Source organism: Artemia franciscana, chromosome 8, assembly GCF_032884065.1.
Source record: "Artemia franciscana chromosome 8, ASM3288406v1, whole genome shotgun sequence".
In the NCBI taxonomy this organism is placed as follows: Eukaryota; Metazoa; Arthropoda; class Branchiopoda; order Anostraca; family Artemiidae; genus Artemia; species Artemia franciscana.
Window position 1 is genome coordinate 26,503,934 of NC_088870.1, and position 18,967 is coordinate 26,522,900.

Sequence of the window (18,967 nt, forward strand, 5' to 3'; positions counted from 1 at the left end):
AACCTGTGACTGTGTCTAATGCTTGTTATGATCTTAGTTTTGTGCCCTTGTATATATCCCTCCTTTATCAGTTTCAACTTCAAACCCTCCAATCCCGTCTTTAAACCTCGCCCTATCCTGTTGTAATATAATCCTGTCCAGCTCCATACACCGAAATATCCTTCCACCCAAACATCAACCGGCACGGGTAAGGCCAATCAGGTCTGTTGCAGAGCCTGTACCGAAACTTCAACCTGTGACTGTGTCACATGCTCGTTATGAACTTAGTTTTGTGCCCTCGTTTGTTGAGTTGTTTAATGCCGGGTTGACTTTTTAGTCCGGATTAATGTTGTTAATTGTATATATTATAATTTTGTGTATGTTAATTTTGACTTGTTGACTGATTTTCGTGTGTATATGACATGATCTTCAATAAAGGAGGAAGAAGGAATTTAGCTGAGAACGAGAAATTTCGGTTCAAAGGCCAAAAGTGGAAAAGGCAAAATATCTGTGATTTACCCTGACACCTAACTGCAGTTGGAAGGAACATGTGAGCGAAATGTCAAAGCGAAGTAAAGCAGCAGTGGGTGCATTCCCACTGCATATTACGTAATGACCTAGTGAAAAAGTCGAAGTCATTAAAAATGTTTAAGCAAATATTTGATTCGAAAATTAAACCTGCAATCCATTACGGAGCTGAGCTATGGGGCCTGGAAGCCGCGGAGAAGCTCGATTCAGTCCAGTTTAGATACTACAAAAGACTTCTCGGGCTGTACCAGACAACAAACAACCAGCTTATCAAAGGAGACTTCGGCATCTTCTCACTGAAATTGCACCGGCTTTATCAAGTATTTAAGTTTTGGCTGATATTAACCCAATTTCCTGAGGACCGATTGGCTAAACAAGCTTACAATGATTTGCTTCGAATTAATAGGAAAACCACTTGGACTCAACAAATCAAGAAATCTCTTGACAAACTAGGCTTCTCTTATTTGTGGATGGAAGGAAACGGAATCGGAAACACACAAGACCAAGAGATACAAGAGTGGGGTTGTTTAGTACGTTCGTCGGAAACACTGAATGACTATTGTAAAGTAAAAGAAATTTTTGGGGAAGAATATTATTTTAAGGTAAATTTACCTTTTAAATATTTAAAATCATGGATCCAGTTGAGGGGAAATTCCCTTCCAGTACATAGGAAACAGAAACTAAAAAAAAAATATGGGAACAAATGGTAAGTGTGGGTATTGCGGAAAAGAGGATAATAATTTAGCCCATTTCCTAATGGAGTGCCAGGAGCTTGAAATTCTTAGGGATGAAATTTGGGGGGGACCATCGGTTGGTGCTACTTTCTGATATCCTGAGGTCTTCGAAGCCTGGAACCCTATGCAAAATGGCACGATATGTGGAAAAGGCGGGAGAGGCTCAGTCGAGCCCGAGTGAATGAAAATAAGTATTGTTTTTTATTCAGTGTGTATTCTGTGCAGTGTTGTATTATTAAATCATGCTGTGCATGACCATAGGGCTAAAAAAAACCTTCTTTCTTTCTTTCTTTCTATGACAACAAAAAGTAATGATCGGCTCTGTCCGTCGCATGTTTTTTGAATAAAGTGAATTGAATTGAAATGGAACAATGGTTTTATTCAAGCCTCACTAGCCGTTCTGTCGCTGCTGAAGTTTCGGACGACCAAGTTCCAGTTCCTCATGGAATGCCTCAAGGCTCAATTCTTGGGCCTTCATTATTCCTTATTTAAGTCATTGACCTCTATCGATTTGTAACTATGACGACGCCAAATCTTTACTGCGGTTGGAGATTTTGGTTGGAGAAGAATAATTGATTGAATCCTCGAAGGTATATTTATTTTGCTTTTTGACTATTTTGATAAAGATCGCTATTATGCATCATATATCACATATTTAATCAAATATATTTAAGGGCAGCTGAAAAAGGGATGGGAGGGGGACTGGTTGCCCCGGCCACTTGTTAATATCCTCCTCAACATGCCTTGAAAGTTTTAAACTTAAAGCCATCAGCTGTTCTTGTGATGTTGCAGATATAGCTTTTTGATAAGCAGGATGCACATCATACCTTTATACTTAATTTAACATGCCCCTTGACATTTTACAAAGTTTCAGCTTAATACGCTTAGCCTTATTCCACTCACCTTGAGCCAAATATCCCTTCTTTACATAACGGTAAATCCTGCTTGTGAGATGGGGGAATTTACAATCCTTACCCTGGGGGTGTGGGGGTATTGCATCTCTGGGGGCATAGTTACCCAACCTTCCGACTACAACTACTACTACTAACTACTCACTGCAGCACCATTCCACCTCAGGCCAACACAACTACGCAGGCTCCTCCTCCATCCCAAATCTATTCTCTTTACAACCTGCCATAAAGTTTCTTTTTCCCTTAAATCTTTCCTTATGATATCTTCACACCCCAAACGAAGACGACCTGCTTTTCGTTTTGCCCTAGACGGTTGGCCGACAAGGACAACGTTTGTCAATGTGTCATCCTTCATCCACAGAACGTACCCTAGCCATCTCAACCTTTCCGTCATAATAGCCCTAGAAAGCAGGATTGAACCACACTTTTCGTAAAGCCTTTCCCCATTTTTCAGAGGGCTCACGCTTCGGAACCATGTTCGACCACTATAATCGCATCCAGTATTTTAATCTGGGTTCGCAAACTTATCTTCCTATCCTTTCGAACTTTTTTAAACTGTGAAAAAATACCATGGCCTTGGTTATTCTACTTTTAACATCTTCATTGTACCCACCATCTTTACTAATAATACTATCAAGGGAAATAAAGCTGTCCACTTGATCGATCTTGTCGTTAGTCATATCACCTTGTCACCATCACTTATTCCTAGCCTTAGCGACTTACTCTTCTTAACATTTATTTTGAAACCTTATTCTTGCAATCTGAACTCGCGAAACCTCTAAAAGTTCATTCATTTTGCTAACACTTTCATCAGTAACACTTTGCTAACATTTTCAGGGTGTATAATTTATCATCATAATTTAAGTCCAGGAGGGTTTTACTTCCCCCTTTTAATTTCGTGTTCTCCCATTGCCTTTAATGTGCTTAGGACAATGTCCGTCATAATGACCAATATTAATTGAGATAAAACGCAGCCCCGCTTAACTACATCATCGATTATTCCTAAAACTAAATTGGTTTTCTCTTAAAACTCTATCTACAGCACTTCTAAGTCTAAAAAGTATCATCATACTAAGTAATTTGCAAGCTACAAATACCAGGCTAATTTCTCTTTAATTACCACAATCACTCTAATCACCTTTCTTATTGAGTGGTTTGATTAAAATTTTCCATAAATCGCTAGGTATTTCCCTTTTTTTCAAAAATCGTGCTCATAATATTCAGTAACTTATTTCTAACATCAAAACCACCATACTTGAGAAAATCCCACCATTCTATGAGCATCTGGGGCCTTATTATTTTTGAATCCTTTGAACAAAGTTACTTTTCAAAATTTGTATTTAGTGACGTGTGAAGTGAGCATCTAAAAAGGGCGAAGGGGCTGGTTATCCTCCAATCGCTCTTCAAAATCCTTTAATATATGTAACTTAATTCTCTCAGCCTTACTAAAAATATTGGTGATACGTCTTTCTATCCACCAGCACGCACACATTTTGTTTTAGTGTGTTCGGCATCCCTCTCCAAATTTCTTGGGGGCTATGTCATCCCCATAGGCATAGTTACTGGAGCTTTGGACTATTTTCAACAAAATAATTATTTCAAAACTTTGAACGAATATTTTTTAAGGGGCGGCAACTAAAAGGGGATGGGAGGGGCCTGGTGGCCGTCCAAAGACTTTTTAAGACTTTCTTCTCAACATGTTCTGAAAGTTTCAACTTAGTACCCTCAGCCGTTATTAAAATATTGCAGATCCTCCTTTTTGATAAATTGGATGTACATATCCCTCCGTATTCTCCAAAGTTTCATCTTAATGCCATTGGCCTTTTTGGATACACCCAGAATCAAATATTTCGCCATCACTAAGTGATAAATCCTGCATGTAAACAATGGGCAAATGGCTTAATTTACAATTCTAGAAACAGGACTATCGGGTCGTGTTATCCCTGGAAGTAGCTATTAGGCTTTTTGACTAGTTTGAACAAAATGACAATCCCAAGAATTCAAAACCGGAGGCATAATTATTTGACCTTTGAACTATTTTGAACAAAATGGCTGTCTGAAAATTTTGATCTGATACGTTTGGGGGGAAAGTGCTTGGGTGGGGGTCCTGGTTGCCCTCTGATCGCTTTTTGCTGTTAAAAAAGCAGAAAATTAAAGCTTTTTTAAAAGTAAACTATAAGTTCAATACAATCACTTCTGTTAATAAAATAAATAAAAACTAATGAAAAGACACTAATAAACACTCATCCGTTCCAAGGAAAATACAAATTAAGTGTTTCTTTTTATAAAGGCTTTAGACATCGGTCCATGGCTACTCAAACATGCTGCATTTGATAGTATATTTTCATCGGGATTGCCCCCTTTTTAGGCTGTTTTCTTTCTGTTTTGATAATTACATAAACTTTCTTATATAGGCCCACTAAATTGATGTTTAACTCCAAACTTGAAAAAATTAGACACATATTTCGAATCGTCATAAAAAGCAGTTTCTTTAATTTAATGTTATCACAAATTTAGGTTCTTATTTTTTCGTTATTGATAACGATCGCTCTTTACTTACCATTCATTACCACAAACGATCTGATTTTTTTTTTTTTTTAAATCTAGATAAATCTTATAGAAAATGTTTGTGGAAAACTGGAAAGGGGTCATTTAGTCCCAAATTACAACTTGTATTGCCTCTCTTAAGGGCTAAAATTTATTGGTGGCAGCGAACAACGGCTCCACACACATTATTCTGTTTTTATTTGCTTTTATAGTTCCATGGTTTTTCCCTACTCTGCTCTCCGTCCTTCGATTTCCTCAGGATTGCTTTACAGTTATCTATTTTCAAAAGGGTTATGACCCTCATTGTCCCCTCTTGTGGGCGTCCATTGTTTGGGCGCCACATTTTGTCATTGTTTAACATATATATGTTCTTGGAGAACTACTGCGTTTACTAGATAGCCTTCCTTTCATCTACAGCAAAAGTTGAAGTGAAAGGAGCTTTATTCGTTTATATTAGACTATAGCAATTATATATTTTATGAATAAGCTTCTGTTTCATTTATATACTTTTTACCGTCGTCGTAGATATTAAATCGTGCAAAGATTTCTTGTTAATTGCTCAACTTGTTGCCGTGACATTAAAATCCGATTAATTTTCAATCCTGAGATGGGAGAGGGAGAGAGTAACGTCTAAATGCACATACAAATCCATGTTAGAACTAGGTTGTCATAGAGCTTATCAGTAACTTTATCAGACTTTCTGTGGATTAATTATATTAGATGACATAAGCTATGTGCTGTGAATGTAAATTCTTATTAAGAAAAGTAGTTTCATCATAACAATAAATTTAGACCTATATGGTAAGAAATTGAAGAGCAGAGAGCAAGATCTTCAAAACTGCTCCTTTGATTCTTATACTTCAAAGAAGCAATATATATTTCATCAAACAGTTCGTGGTAACGAACTGTAAGTAAGGAGTGACTCGGCCCAATAGCAACCAAAACTATAAAAATAGAATTTTGACAACAACCAAAACCTTTAACTGATTCCAAATATATAAAGAATTAAGTTCAATGATACCCTTAAAAAGCCAAGTTCTAGTTGTCTTTTTAAGTGACCAATACGATTGTGCCACGGGAAAGTTGTGATTTCTGCCATTTTGTGAAACCAAAATACGATTTTGCCCCAGAGAGGACCAAGTTGCTATCGATTGAAAATTCCGAGATAGCCAATCAATTTGAAATTACAAAAAATAAATATGTATTGAGCTTCCCAGTTCCAAATAAAGTATTGCCGCACGATGATACATTCGTTCCCGAAAAGTCGCATAGTCCATACAAGATAAATGGTTAATGTGGACATACACCTATTTAACTGCTTTGTTAATTACTATTATTTATTCCTCCATGGTCATTCAGATAAATATAGAAACGGAACGGGGGGAGGGGGACTTAATCTCTCATATGCCTTCGTAAGAATAAGCCTGAATAAAGGTGCTGGAGTGTGCTACCTCCCTTGTTGTTATAAAAAAACCTGACGTTTATTCCAAGGATTCATTTAGCTAGCCCTCAGAAAAACATGGAATAAGTTTTAGGGAAGGGGGATTGATATATGATCCCTCTCGATCCACACACAAATTTTGTCTACATCTTTGTTATGTGCGGTAGCTGGAGGAGGGGGTAATAGTGCCCCTCCCATTAAAACAATATTTTTCTATTTAGCATAATAAAACTTATATAACTAACGGCACAGAGGTCGAAAAGGTGAGGTGGGTATCATGAACCTTGCAAATAAGTTTCTTGGGGGCGGGGCAGGCAAGTGCAACCAGGAACTTTGTTTTAAGTGATCTGAAATGGTATTATTTCTGTTTTCCTATTTATATACAATGTTTCTTTGTATTTAAACATACATATACAATGTATCTAAGCACCAGGAGGTGTCACAGGAGGATCACAATGGATTCAGCAGCGTAGAAAATCTAAAGTCACGCAGGATTTCCAACCGTATGAGCAATAATATCCCTTTCCGTCCGACCGAAATTCTGTGGTGAAAATTTTATGAAGGAATTCTTTAACAAAATGACAGTTAATCGAATATTTTGACAAAATATCCAGATTTTGTTCAAATTTTGTTTTTAGATTTTAATATTCAGATTTCTTCTTAATTTTGAAAAAGAAAAATTGAAAAACCGGAACACTACCAATCAATTTATAATTTTGATACATATATTAAAACCGTAAGAAATTGGGGGTAGTGTTTATGGGTCTGGTAGTCCCCATCATATCTTGGTTAGACCTGGGTATGATTTAAAAAACGATCAGAAATTAAATTGAAAAAAAACTTCTTCAATTGAAAGTAAGAAGCAACATCGATACATCAAATGCACAAAAATTATTCCGTTTATGAGGAGGACTGCCCCTCCTTAATTCCTGACTCCAAAGTGTGATTCTTTGTCCAAATTCCTTAAGAACGACTGGTGAAACACAGGGGTCGTTGAATTGGACTAAGAAGTTTTATTAAGAAGAATCTCCTTCGTTTTGATCGAATGCTATTTTCCTATCTTAAACAATACACACTATCTTTCTCAGGAATTGGTATTTTTTAGTGATAAATTCCATGTTTATACTTTTAAACACGGCCAAAAATATTGACCAAGCATTTTTTACAAAAATACCATTGATAATTAAATAAAAAATAAACTGTCCCACCCACTCTAATTTCTAAAACGGCTTATTTCAAGATGATAGAAATAAATGAAAATATGGATGCCGTATAATTCGGACCAGCTTAGTTTTTTTAAATTAAACGAGTGAATCAGATTTTATTTTTGTCTTATGATTTCTTCAAAAAATTCGGTTTTAGGGTTTTTTTTTCCTCAAAATAGCCTCTATTGACCCGAGAAACATTATTTGGCCAGATAACGGCTTTAAAGCCAGTAATGCTCAGGAAGGGTTTAGTAGTTGTAATATGTATGTTTAAAAAAGGTACTGACTATTTTATTACATAAGAAACCGCTCTGCGGCTCCTTTGTTTCTTCAATGGTTACTTCCAATTTTGTTTTAAAATCCTTATCCATTATAACTTTGACAAAGAACAGGCTGGTCCAATGAGACATACGGAAGTCTATTCATAATGGGGCAAAGTTTTATTACGGCTTGATTTGACTACTTCGTTGACGGCTTTAGTCTATAGAGGAAGTAGAAAGGTGCATCTAATAAAAGGGAAGTGACTTTTACCCCCCCCCTTTCTCCCACGGATGGCTGGTCTCCAATCACTTTTGACATATAAAAAAGGAATAGAACTCTTAATTCCTGATGTAAAGAGCACCCTCCGAAGTTTCTGCGACCATGAGGTTAAGGTGTTCAGGAAGGGGCAGTTCCCTTCCATTAAGGAATGCTCATTTTGGGGTTAATTGATATTCTTTACTTTTATAACGAATAACTGAAATATTCCCAGAAAGCCAGAGGGACTAAATATCAATCTCACATTTTGATGTTTTTTTTTTAAATTGTGTACCCCCCCCCCTGGAAAAGCAACCGACACTAACAAAATTCCTGGTTACAGCCCTGGGTGTTATAGATAGGTTTTTACCTCTACCCCCCCGCCTCGTCTCTCCTGAAGAAATAATTCTGCATCAAACAGTTCGTCCTAACGAACTGTCAGTAAGGAATGAAATTTTAACATCAATAGAAACATCAAAAGAATCAATTTATTATGCTGATTCCAGAAATATCAGATTTATCAAGCGTAGTATTACCCATCAAAATTTAAAAGCCCGAGAAGATTTGCATGGTTTTTGAAAAAGGAGGAAAACGCCCCCTAAAATTCAAGGAGTCTTAATTAAAACGACACCGTTAGATTCAGCGTATCAGAGAACCCTACAGTAGATGCTCTTAATAAACAAAATGTAGAATTTTGAATTTTTTTTTTTTGTCAGAAGAAAGATCAACAAATGCGTGTTGTTTTTCAGTGGTAATCATATAAAAATTTTAGTCTTAGAAAATCGGAAGAGAGTGCATTCGAAAGGAAATCATAATTTCTAGTTTCCTTTTTTGAGTGCCTATAAGATTGGAGGGCAACAAATATCGAGGGGATAGTTGCTGGAAAGGTCATAGGAGGGGGCACTAAAGCACTAAATAACTTTAGCGTGAGATGCGATAGATTCAGGATGGGGCAGCCCCTTCATATACGGAATAATTTCTTTCCGGTTTAAGTTCCAATATTGCTCCTTACTTTCAGTCGAAAAATATTGATTTTTATTAATTTAATAACTGAAAAAACCCATTTTTTATTTTTATTCTCTCTAACGACGAGCTCTGGCCGAAAAAACTTCAATAGTTTTTTAGTTTTTAGTGTATATACAAATTTCCATCCCAAACGAATAACATTAAAGTAAAAAACAGTTTTTGCTGTGTGTAACCAGAAAAGGTGAAGATTTCAGCAATCTTATTGTACTACTAAAAATTGGACTTATATGACATTGTCACAACTTACTTCGTATTTGAGCGTTTTAAGCATAAATTAAAAAAAAAACTGTCTGAAAAAGAAGTTATTCAAAGAAAAAGTAAAGACCCACATTACACTTAAGACCAGCAGATATGAAGTACTATAATTACCAAACTCAAAACGACCAGCAATTACTTTTAAAGTAAAAATAAAACCCAAAATGAACAGAAAATAAAATAAATGATCATATCAAACATAAAGATTAAATACACGGATAAATAACATATACTGATTTTTAGATGAAGAAATATATCTTAAACGAGTAAAGTTGAACTGAATATTCAAGTCGAACTTAAAAACGAACAAAAGTTACTACAAATAGAAGTTTAGCTACTGTCCTTTTCCCCCTCCCCTAACATTAAAAGTTCTAAAGCCTATTGCGTCATTTTTGCATTTTATTGAAAACTATTTGTATTTTGAATAGCGTGCTTTGTTTTCCGAAACGTCAACGACAAACAAAAAAAAAAAATATTATAATAATAACGATGACTATAAAGAACTAATGAAGACAATTTGAATATTTAACATATAATAATATTAATCCCTGGAAACCCAGCATTTTAAAATTATTTTCACTTCAGTTAATTTTTTTTTTCAAAGTTATAAACATAAAAGAATGTGCTTAATATGATCTGTTTTGAGTAAGGCAAACTTGACGCAATAGGTTGTTTAACATTTAAGGTTAGTGGAGGGGGAAGGGGGAAGTAGCCAATCTCCTGTTTGTAGTAATTTTTGTTCGTGTTAAGCTTGACTTAAATATTCGGTTAATTTTTTTAGAATTTTAATATTTGATTCTAATTTATTACTTTAATTAGCGTTATTTAATTTATTTAAACATCCCCCTCGACGTTCCTTGAAACTTTCAACTAAATGTCAATGGCTGCTACTAAGATATTACTGATACGTCCTTTTGATAACCGGGATGCACTAATTGCCGTTTGATCAAGTTCAACATCCCCTTTGGTATTTTGGAAAAAGTTCAAACTGATACCCTTAAATGATCCTGGGATATTTCGCCTATTGTTCACACAAATTTAACAAGTTGGATAGAAATAGTTAAAAATCTTGATTTAGTTAAACATCCCCTGAAACTTTCAACTAAATACCAATATCCAATCCTGAAATACTGCATCTATGCCCTTTTGACAACCGGTAGGCAATTCGTTGTATATTGATCAATTTCAAAATCCACCTTAACATTCTTGCACCGTTTCAGCACAACGAACTTCATTATTCCTGAGATATTTCAGACGGCCCATCCTGACAACCAGAATGCCTATGGCATCTTTTGATTTTGTTCAACATCCGAATCAAAATTTCCTGAAAATTTCAACTTAATAATACTAGTCACTCCTGAGATGTTGCACGCCAATTAACAACTGGAATGCATATAGTGTTTTTAAACTTATCATCCCCCTAAACATTTTCTAAAGTATTCAACCTGATACCCGTCTCTGAATGTCTTAGAAATACTGAAGATATGTCGTTCTAATAACCTGAATACACATAGTATCTTTTGATTTTGTTTAACGTAACCATGAAAGTTTCAGCTAAATACCTGTAGGCGTTCCTGAGATCAATATAGATACGGCCAAGATACACCCTTTTGACAACTTGGATGCACGTAGCGTGTTCTAGCAGCGAGTTGTCATATTCATAGTCGAAGGCTGCAGCACTTAAAGTCACAAGTAAAGTCACACAGTCGCAGTTATAGGTAGTCACAGTCGCAAGCAGCCACAACAGCAGTCGAGTTACATTCGTATTCGCAGTTGCAACTAGTCGGAGTCGTAGTCAAAAGTACTCACAGTCTTAAGTAGCCACAGTCTCAAGTTGTCACAATCTGAAATATTCGCTGTTATAATCGGCTTTAGTCGCAAATAGTCACAGTCAGAATCCTGAAGCCCATTGCTGACTCTGGGTGGCAACAACGGGCAGGCTAAGCCTGAAAATTTATGTAGGGGTGGTAGATTTCTAGAAAATCTAGCCTTACCCCTGTCCCTAGGTACCATAAGAAATCCGTCAGCACACCTAAAAGTGGTGACGGTGCGTAAACAACACCAAGCTTCACACCGAGCATGGTTATAGCTAACACACTTCGGCTGCCTGCAAGACTTAGGAATTTGCGGTCAACTCTATTCCCAAGAAACATCGATGAAACTCAGACCGAAAAGAAGAGTTACGAATACGGTTAGGGTGTCCGAGGCAAGCAACGCGACCTCCGAATTATTATGGGCATTAGTGTAGGTGCTGAGAAGCAGGCCAGCCAAACAAGCTACAACGTTATTGGCAGGCGACACAACTATAAATATGGCAACGAAGTTCAAAAATCGACATGCCAACTCTGTAGCCAGCTTGCTACAGCCAGAGAACCAAGCCAACAGGCCAAGCTGCAGAGCTTGTTACTCTGACAAGAGCGAAAACACTCAAAGCAATTGAGGACCTGAAGAGCCCTTAACTGCTTCAAGGGGGCAAGTGAAAAAAGAGCCCGTGAGAACCAAGCCGGTGTCCGTCCAGGTAAAGGCTGCACTTAGAAATTTTTTGAAATTTGCCTCATTATCAGTCAGTTTGTAAAGTACAGTTCTGTTTTGACTCAGATACTTATGGACCTCATTGCCTCCTTCGATTCGATTAAACTCCAAAAATTTCAGAAAATTCTAATGAATGATGGAATGCCCTTGAAATTTGTCGAAGTGCTTAATGCATAATATAAGGGATCGTTCGGCCGAGTTCGAGCTTACGGTGAAAAGACAAAAGGATTTTTGGTTGAGTTCAAAGTAAAACAGGGCTGCGTCTTGTCTTCGATTCTTTTCGACTACCGTGTTGATTGGGTGCTTGAAAATGCTTTATATTCTCATCCAGGAATTCATATCGGACAGAAACTTTCACTTGAAGACCTTGAAACTTTCACTTGAAGACCTTGACTAAGTCGATGATTTCGGAATCATCTCAAAAAGGGAAAACAAAATTTATGCCAATAAACCACGGTGGTCCTTTTTCCGTCAACGGGAAATCAAGTACAGTTGGATCAAGTCAACAGCTTCACATATCTTGGCCCCTAGCTTTAAATTGATAGATCTTCAGATACTGATAAGCAACAGAGATTACAGAGAGCACAGACGGTCTTTGCTTTCTTTAGAAAACCGTTGTGGAACCGTCACGAAATCAGTATGGGCTAAAAGGCAAAATTTACCTGGCTTTTGTTCGGACAATCCTTATTTACGGATGTGAAACTTGGTCAGTGAAGCAACTGCATAAAAATGAGCTGAAGGTGTTTGAACATATCTTTCTTCGAAATATGCTTCGGATACATCTGCGTAACCATGTATCAAATGTGGATACACGATGAATATGCGGCATTAAGAGAAACGTTGCCCTCATGATCAAGGAACGCCAACTGAAATGATTGGGCCATGTCTTACAGAATCCAACAGAGTCCCTGTATCGCTGAATCCTTCTAGCTGAGTCCCTCAACTGACGAAAGAGACACCAGGGAGGAGAGCAGAAAAACTTGTGGAGCCTGGTCAATTCAGATCTTGAGCCCATCGAGGAGCTCGGGATTTTCAAACACAGCCGGACACCCAACTTTTTGCATCCCCTCTAAACATGCCCTGAAAGCTCCAGCTTAATACCTTAATCCGTCGATAACATGTTGTGAATACGCACTTGTGAACCTGCATGCACACAGTATGTTTTTATTTTGTTCAACCTCTCCCGTAAAATTTCCAAAAGTAGTCGGAAATTTTTATTTTGACATTAAACATGGTAGTCTATGCTTTGATTTTCTTCATTATCCCTTCAAAAGTAATTCCTGAAAGTAATTGCAAGTAAAAGTAGTCGCAGTCCCGGTCACGGTCATGAGCATTAACGATCGCAGTCATAAGTCGTCGTGGTCGAAGTCACGATTAGTTACAGTTGCAAGTAGTCATCGTCGCATTGACAGTAGCAGTTGTAGTAACAGTATCCATGAAACTTTATAGTCAGTGTCCTTACAAGTTCCTAAGATATTGCAGATAGCCTACGCCATTCTGATGACTTGGATGTACACAGCGTCTTTTGATTTAGTTCATCATACCACTCAATAATCCATGAAATTTAATCTGAATACCATTAGCCTTTCCGGAAACACCCAGGATCAAACAAATCGTACGTGAAAAGAATGGGCAAATTGCATAATTTACATTCATTGCCCCGGGGGCTGTGGAGGATATAGCATCCCCGTAGACATAATTGTTAGACTTTCAAGTATTTGAATAAAAAGCACTTTCAAAATAACTGATAGTGTTAAGAGGGGCATATAAAAGGGCAACAAGAGAGGGCTGGTTGCCCTCCAATCACTGAAACCTTAAAAGTTTCAGCTTCATATCTTCAACCATTTTTCAAAGCTTCGATCCCCTCACCATACCTTCAGATTTTAAACTTAAGACCCTCAGCCATTCCTTTGATACAGCTGACACTCTCTGTTATAACCAGCAGGGACATAATGTATTTTCATTGTGATTGTCGTCCCTCTCAAAATTCCTCAAAGTTTCACCTTTATGCCCTAAGCTTTTTTGGAGATCAACGATCAAACCTGCCCCCCCCCTTTTCTCAAGAAAAATCTTATATGTCATCCATGGCCAATTTGCATAGCTTAGAGCCCTTGTCCCGGGGGCTGTGGGGTTATTTCAACCCCGGAGGCATACTTTTTTGATTTCTACACTATTTTGAGTTAACAGCCATCTCAAAATTTTTATATAATGTATATGGAAACAGAAGGCGTGGAAAGGGTGCTGGTTTCCCTCCAATCACTTTTTAGTCGCACAAAATGCACTAGAACTTTCAATCTCCAAATGAATGAGCTCCCTCTCAAAATTACACTACCAGCTCTATGGAAAAATCAGCAAATAATGAACTGAGTACACTAAAACCTTAGGGCTCTTCACTATAGCCAACGCTAGAGTGTTGCCTCTGAAATAAAATTTTCTTCGTTGTTACGACGACAATATTATTATGAACACTAACAATTTTTTCTCCAGAAGCTATCTGTCACAAATTTATCTATCTGATCTGTGCCTCCCAGGGAGGGATACAGCCTACGGACATGGATTTCTGCAATCCTTACGATTGTTTCCCGATATTTTATAATAATGATTATCTCATATAATATTCAGATAATTATTTTAGAACTCCCCCTCAAAGGAACAAACTGTCAATGTAGTTACAAGTGATTCTTATCTTTCTTATGCCTACTCAAAATGAAAGTCCTAAAGCCAAAATGAAAAAAAGCAAAATTAGCATGTATGCAGTGTATTACGGGGAGGAGGGGGCAATTATACAATGAATAACTACAATGGGAACAAATCAAAGTGCTTCGAACTTGTTGATAAATAGTCATATGACCACAAAGTGAAAATCACACAATTCTAAATAGACCCGAGGAAAAGAAACCTACTGCTTGGAGGTATGGAATAGCTGAAAAAACCTTACTTGTTTACTCGTATATCTTTGAGCAAGTGTGTTGGAAGGGCTTTGTTACTACTTTGAGCTTCATTCCCCAACATTTCATTGGCTATTCTCTTATCAACTAGACTCGATTTCTTGTCCTTGAAATATAGAAATAATCAAAATGAAATAATGAATAATCTGTACATAAAAGTTTGTGTAAGCGATGTCAAAATTGATTTTTTTTTTTTTTTTTTTCATTCGTCTATGCAACGAGTGACTAATTGGTGACAAAACCTAGAGAATAACACATATAGAAAATCAAGGAAAGGTGAAACAGGAATTTTGTACACATTTTTTTTTCTCGCATTGGAATAAAAAAGAACTAGGAGTTGTTTCAAATTACCTATTTTGCTTCAAAAGAGTACATATCTCGAAATTATACACAGAACTTGTTCTACCCTAATGCTATACTAGTCACTGCAAACGATGAATCACGCTAAATTAATGTCATGTGAGCATCTTTATTTTAAGACTTTTTTGTAATCTTACTATTTAGTAGTTTTACGAGATTTTATTTAAATTATTTTGACTATCATTCATTTTATTTTTTATAACTTCATATTTTGAAACCAATCGTAATTTTGAAACAATTGTAATTTTTATACTTTTACTACGCCGACATTGATCTATCCTTTTTCCATACAAAACATTTCTAGCGATATGATCTCCAAACTACTTGTTTTAAAGAAACTATTTTAGGAGTACAAATGGTCCATAAAAGAAAGAATTGAATCTACAGTTATGCATAGACTAAAAGCAAGTTAATATTATTAGGGTCCTTGCTCAAATACCCTGAGCATATCATTGCAAAAAAACTTGTAGTCTATATGCACCTCAATTACAGTGGCATAGACCATCTGTGAGTCAGATCCACATTATGTATGTCTAATTTTCGTTCAAACACAGTTTTATGTCATTACCTATTTTGGGACGAAACTTCCCGACACAATGATTGACATTTTCTGTTTTTAGCCATCAAAACGTGCAATAACGTGTCCAGATATCTTAGTATCGCATTGTTTGGAACTGGTTGGTATCGCAGCTTGAACGTGGACGATTCGAAAACTTTTGAACACAGAAACTTTGGCACTTTTTATCGTCTTAATCTAATACTTACAAAAAATGTTGCAAGCCTTCCCTCTCCAAACACCGGTTATGTGACTAATAAAATAAAAAAAATTATGGAGCACTAAATGAATTTTAAAATCAAACAAAAATTACCAGTCCATTTTCGAGGTTTATCATTCCTTCTGTTTTTTTTCCTGATTCGACATTAGGATGTGACATCACGCTCGTCATTTTCGGTAAGTTATCCATATTTACTTGATCTTCAAAGCTTCGGCCAATTAATAAACTAGGATTCAAATGCAAAAGAAGGCTATAAAGATTAAGATCAGATAATAAAGGCTGAAAAACTTCCAGAGGTACTTTTTCCCCGTTGAGAAGATAGGTGGGCAAACTTATTAAAGAAGTACACATTCTTGGATCTTCGTTGACATATTTCATTGTGTCGCTTATTTCTTCAATATCTGGACGGATAGATGGTGTAATAGAGCCTGTAGTTGATTCTGTTTGACTTGCATATCTCCGACGACGTCTCAATCTCTTTTGGGAGGCTGTTTCAAGTTCCCGCATAAGCATACCACAAACGCATAAGTTAAGGAAGACACCTGAAAGTAAATTCTTTACACTAAAAATATTCTAAATTGAAAAAAAATATATCTTTTCACGAAAAATTTACAGAATAAATATCTTATAATAGTATAAAATAAAAATCATCACCTTGTTTGCTTGTCTGTTCTTTTTTTATATAGAAACGCAGAATGGAACTTAAAATCATCGAGATCAGCTTCACTTAAAAGCGATTTATTGAAAACAGAGTGTTTTCTGCTTCAAGTTCCTCGACTTTTAATTTTATTTTTCTGCTTACTATATTAGTCTTGTTTTATATTTCAAGCAGTACCATCAAATGTTGACCCGAACCCTAAAAAATCTCCATGCGGAACCTAACCATTCCTGCAGGTGATTTTGGTACCAGAATCGAAAAAAAAACACTAGCTTACGAGTCTAAAAAAAGGTCACATAGGTTTCGAAGACTGATTTAACAGAAGGTCTACGCCCCTTCATTTCGCCATTTTGAAAGATTTTATTGTCACCAATGTTTTACTGAAGCATAAGCCACCCTTAAAGGTATCTTGCACTGAAGAAATGAAAAGGCAAAAAGCCAGATCGAATTTTTTCTTATATTTCACTACTAGAGATCAATACCACCCAACATCATATCGTGCCTAGCAGCCGGCACTGGTTCCGAATCTGGATCAAATAATCTTCTTGAAAAGCATGACTTAAAGCCTAGACTTGTAGCTCATGCCCGTAAAAAAAACAGCCTCCCCAAAAACAAGCAATATGCCAGCTATACGCTGTTGTGATCTCCAGCCACATTTAAGCTATTCAAGCTGATGAGCCTGTTGATACAAACTTTCGCGTTGACGATGAATAAACTTTACTAGGCAACATTATTACTGATGCTTCTTAGGCAATCACAGGATCCTTTTAACGTAGAACAAAGACATGGATCTCTGACAACACTATGCACATTGCTGAACACAAGCAACAGATTTCTGACCGTAATTCTGATTGGAGATTACATGGCATAGGAAGAAAAACCACATGTCTGCTAAAGAGGACCATGAAAGCTATTGGGAAACAGTCACTCATGATATGGGAGCAGAGGCTTCTCGGTCGGCTGCTAAAAAAATGCATCATTTTCTGAAATCAAAACAATCCAGGATGAAAATATAAATATGCTCTGGAACAAGTCAGAGATAGCGTTATCGTGTGAAAAAAAAAAACATTGAGAAGCAAGTCATTCTGAGCCTCCATGTCACAATCTTGAAGAGCAAACACTTGTGTCCTGCTTCAAGTAAGTGAGTATATTTCAAACTATTATCCTTTCCTCAAAATTGAATTTCAAACAAAAGCTCTTTCCACGAAAAATAAAAGACAAATTTGTAAATTAAAACGATAAGGGATTCGTGATTAGGTGGTAGCATCATCTGAAGCACCTAGATCAAATCTAATCCAAACAACGGTTAGATATGCATTTTCTACAAAAACGACATCTGAAGCTACATCAATGAAACTGAAAATGGGATGATCATACGTGACATGAATTGCTTCATACGCACAGATTCCATCGTCTAACTACAACTTACCCTATTCAGAATAAGCAGGGTAGTGAAGAACAGAGATTTTTCAGTCGCACTCACTTGGAGTAATTTTATTGGCTAGTACTTTACAAAGAAGACGAGAAGCTTATTTTGCAAATAATATGTTTTGTTGAACATCTGAGAGAAGGGGGGCTCTAAACAATTGCAAAAGTAGGTTAAAAAGCCTCTTTTGACTTTTATTAAGCTACTTAGAAAAGGTGGCAACTTTGTGTCTAACAAAACAATTCATGGTCACCACGATTCAGTTGCCATAGGAAAATATTTTCTCCTATAAAATAATAACCCCGAAACTAACATTTTCAGCCTAATAGACAAAAATGCAGTCAACAAGTGCAGAAAAACCTAGCGAGATTTAAGCCATTTGTGAATCAAATGTCTTATTGGGTCAATAGAAAATTGCTTTTCGCGGCCATAAAGATGATAAAGAATTATTGGTAGAAAAGAAGCCGTTAATAAACGAAAGGAACTTTTTAGGCACAGTGTAATTACTGCTGAAGCCACTTTAAAACAAGATTTGGCAAGATCACGTGCAATGGTTGTTTGTATAAGCAAAACGATTCAGATTGAATTAACTGAATATTGTGCCAAAGAGATCCTTAAGGAAATTCTTGCACAAGTTAACTCTGTCAAGTTCTACAGAGGGGTTTTCGAAGAAAAATGGATGTGTCACACAAGTCACAGCTAAGTATTGCCCTTTGCTACAAACAAACTTCGAGATACGTGAGGATTTCTCTGATTTTTTAGATCTGCACGAAACAAGTTCCTCTAAAAGCATTGGAAACTTCAGACCGATCACTAAGGGTGTTTTTTTTCAATATCTTGGGCTAGACGTGTCATACCTCGTTGGCATAGGTATCGACAGATGTGCAATGTAGTTTCAGAGCATTATAGTTTAGTAGACCAGTTCAAAAGGTAGCAAAGAATACCTTGTGCTGTAATCGTCTCTACAATACTCTAAATTTTTTCGTGTCAAAGGCTTTTTCTATCCAAAGTTTAAGAAACTCAAATAGGGTAATAAAGAAACAATTGGTAACTGGGTAATTATTCCTTCTGCAGAGCACAATTGTATTTTTAAAAACGTGATTAAAGCACAGCTAATTGATATAT

At 36.5% G+C, this 18,967-nt stretch overlaps 1 protein-coding gene across 11 annotated transcripts in view; it reads right to left on the reverse strand.

Annotated features, from left to right (window-relative positions):
* The window catches only part of LOC136030216 (monocarboxylate transporter 12-like), a 262,967-nt gene that overhangs the window by 95,852 nt on the left and 148,148 nt on the right, over positions 1 to 18,967 (reverse strand). For all 11 annotated transcript variants that reach the window (XM_065709028.1, XM_065709025.1, XM_065709021.1 and 8 more), the window contains 2 exons: positions 15,852 to 16,300; positions 14,613 to 14,728 (listed from right to left, as the gene is read on the reverse strand). In XM_065709028.1, the coding sequence (XP_065565100.1) occupies positions 14,613 to 14,728; positions 15,852 to 16,300 (565 nt within the window). The remainder of the gene's footprint in view (positions 1 to 14,612; positions 14,729 to 15,851; positions 16,301 to 18,967) is intronic.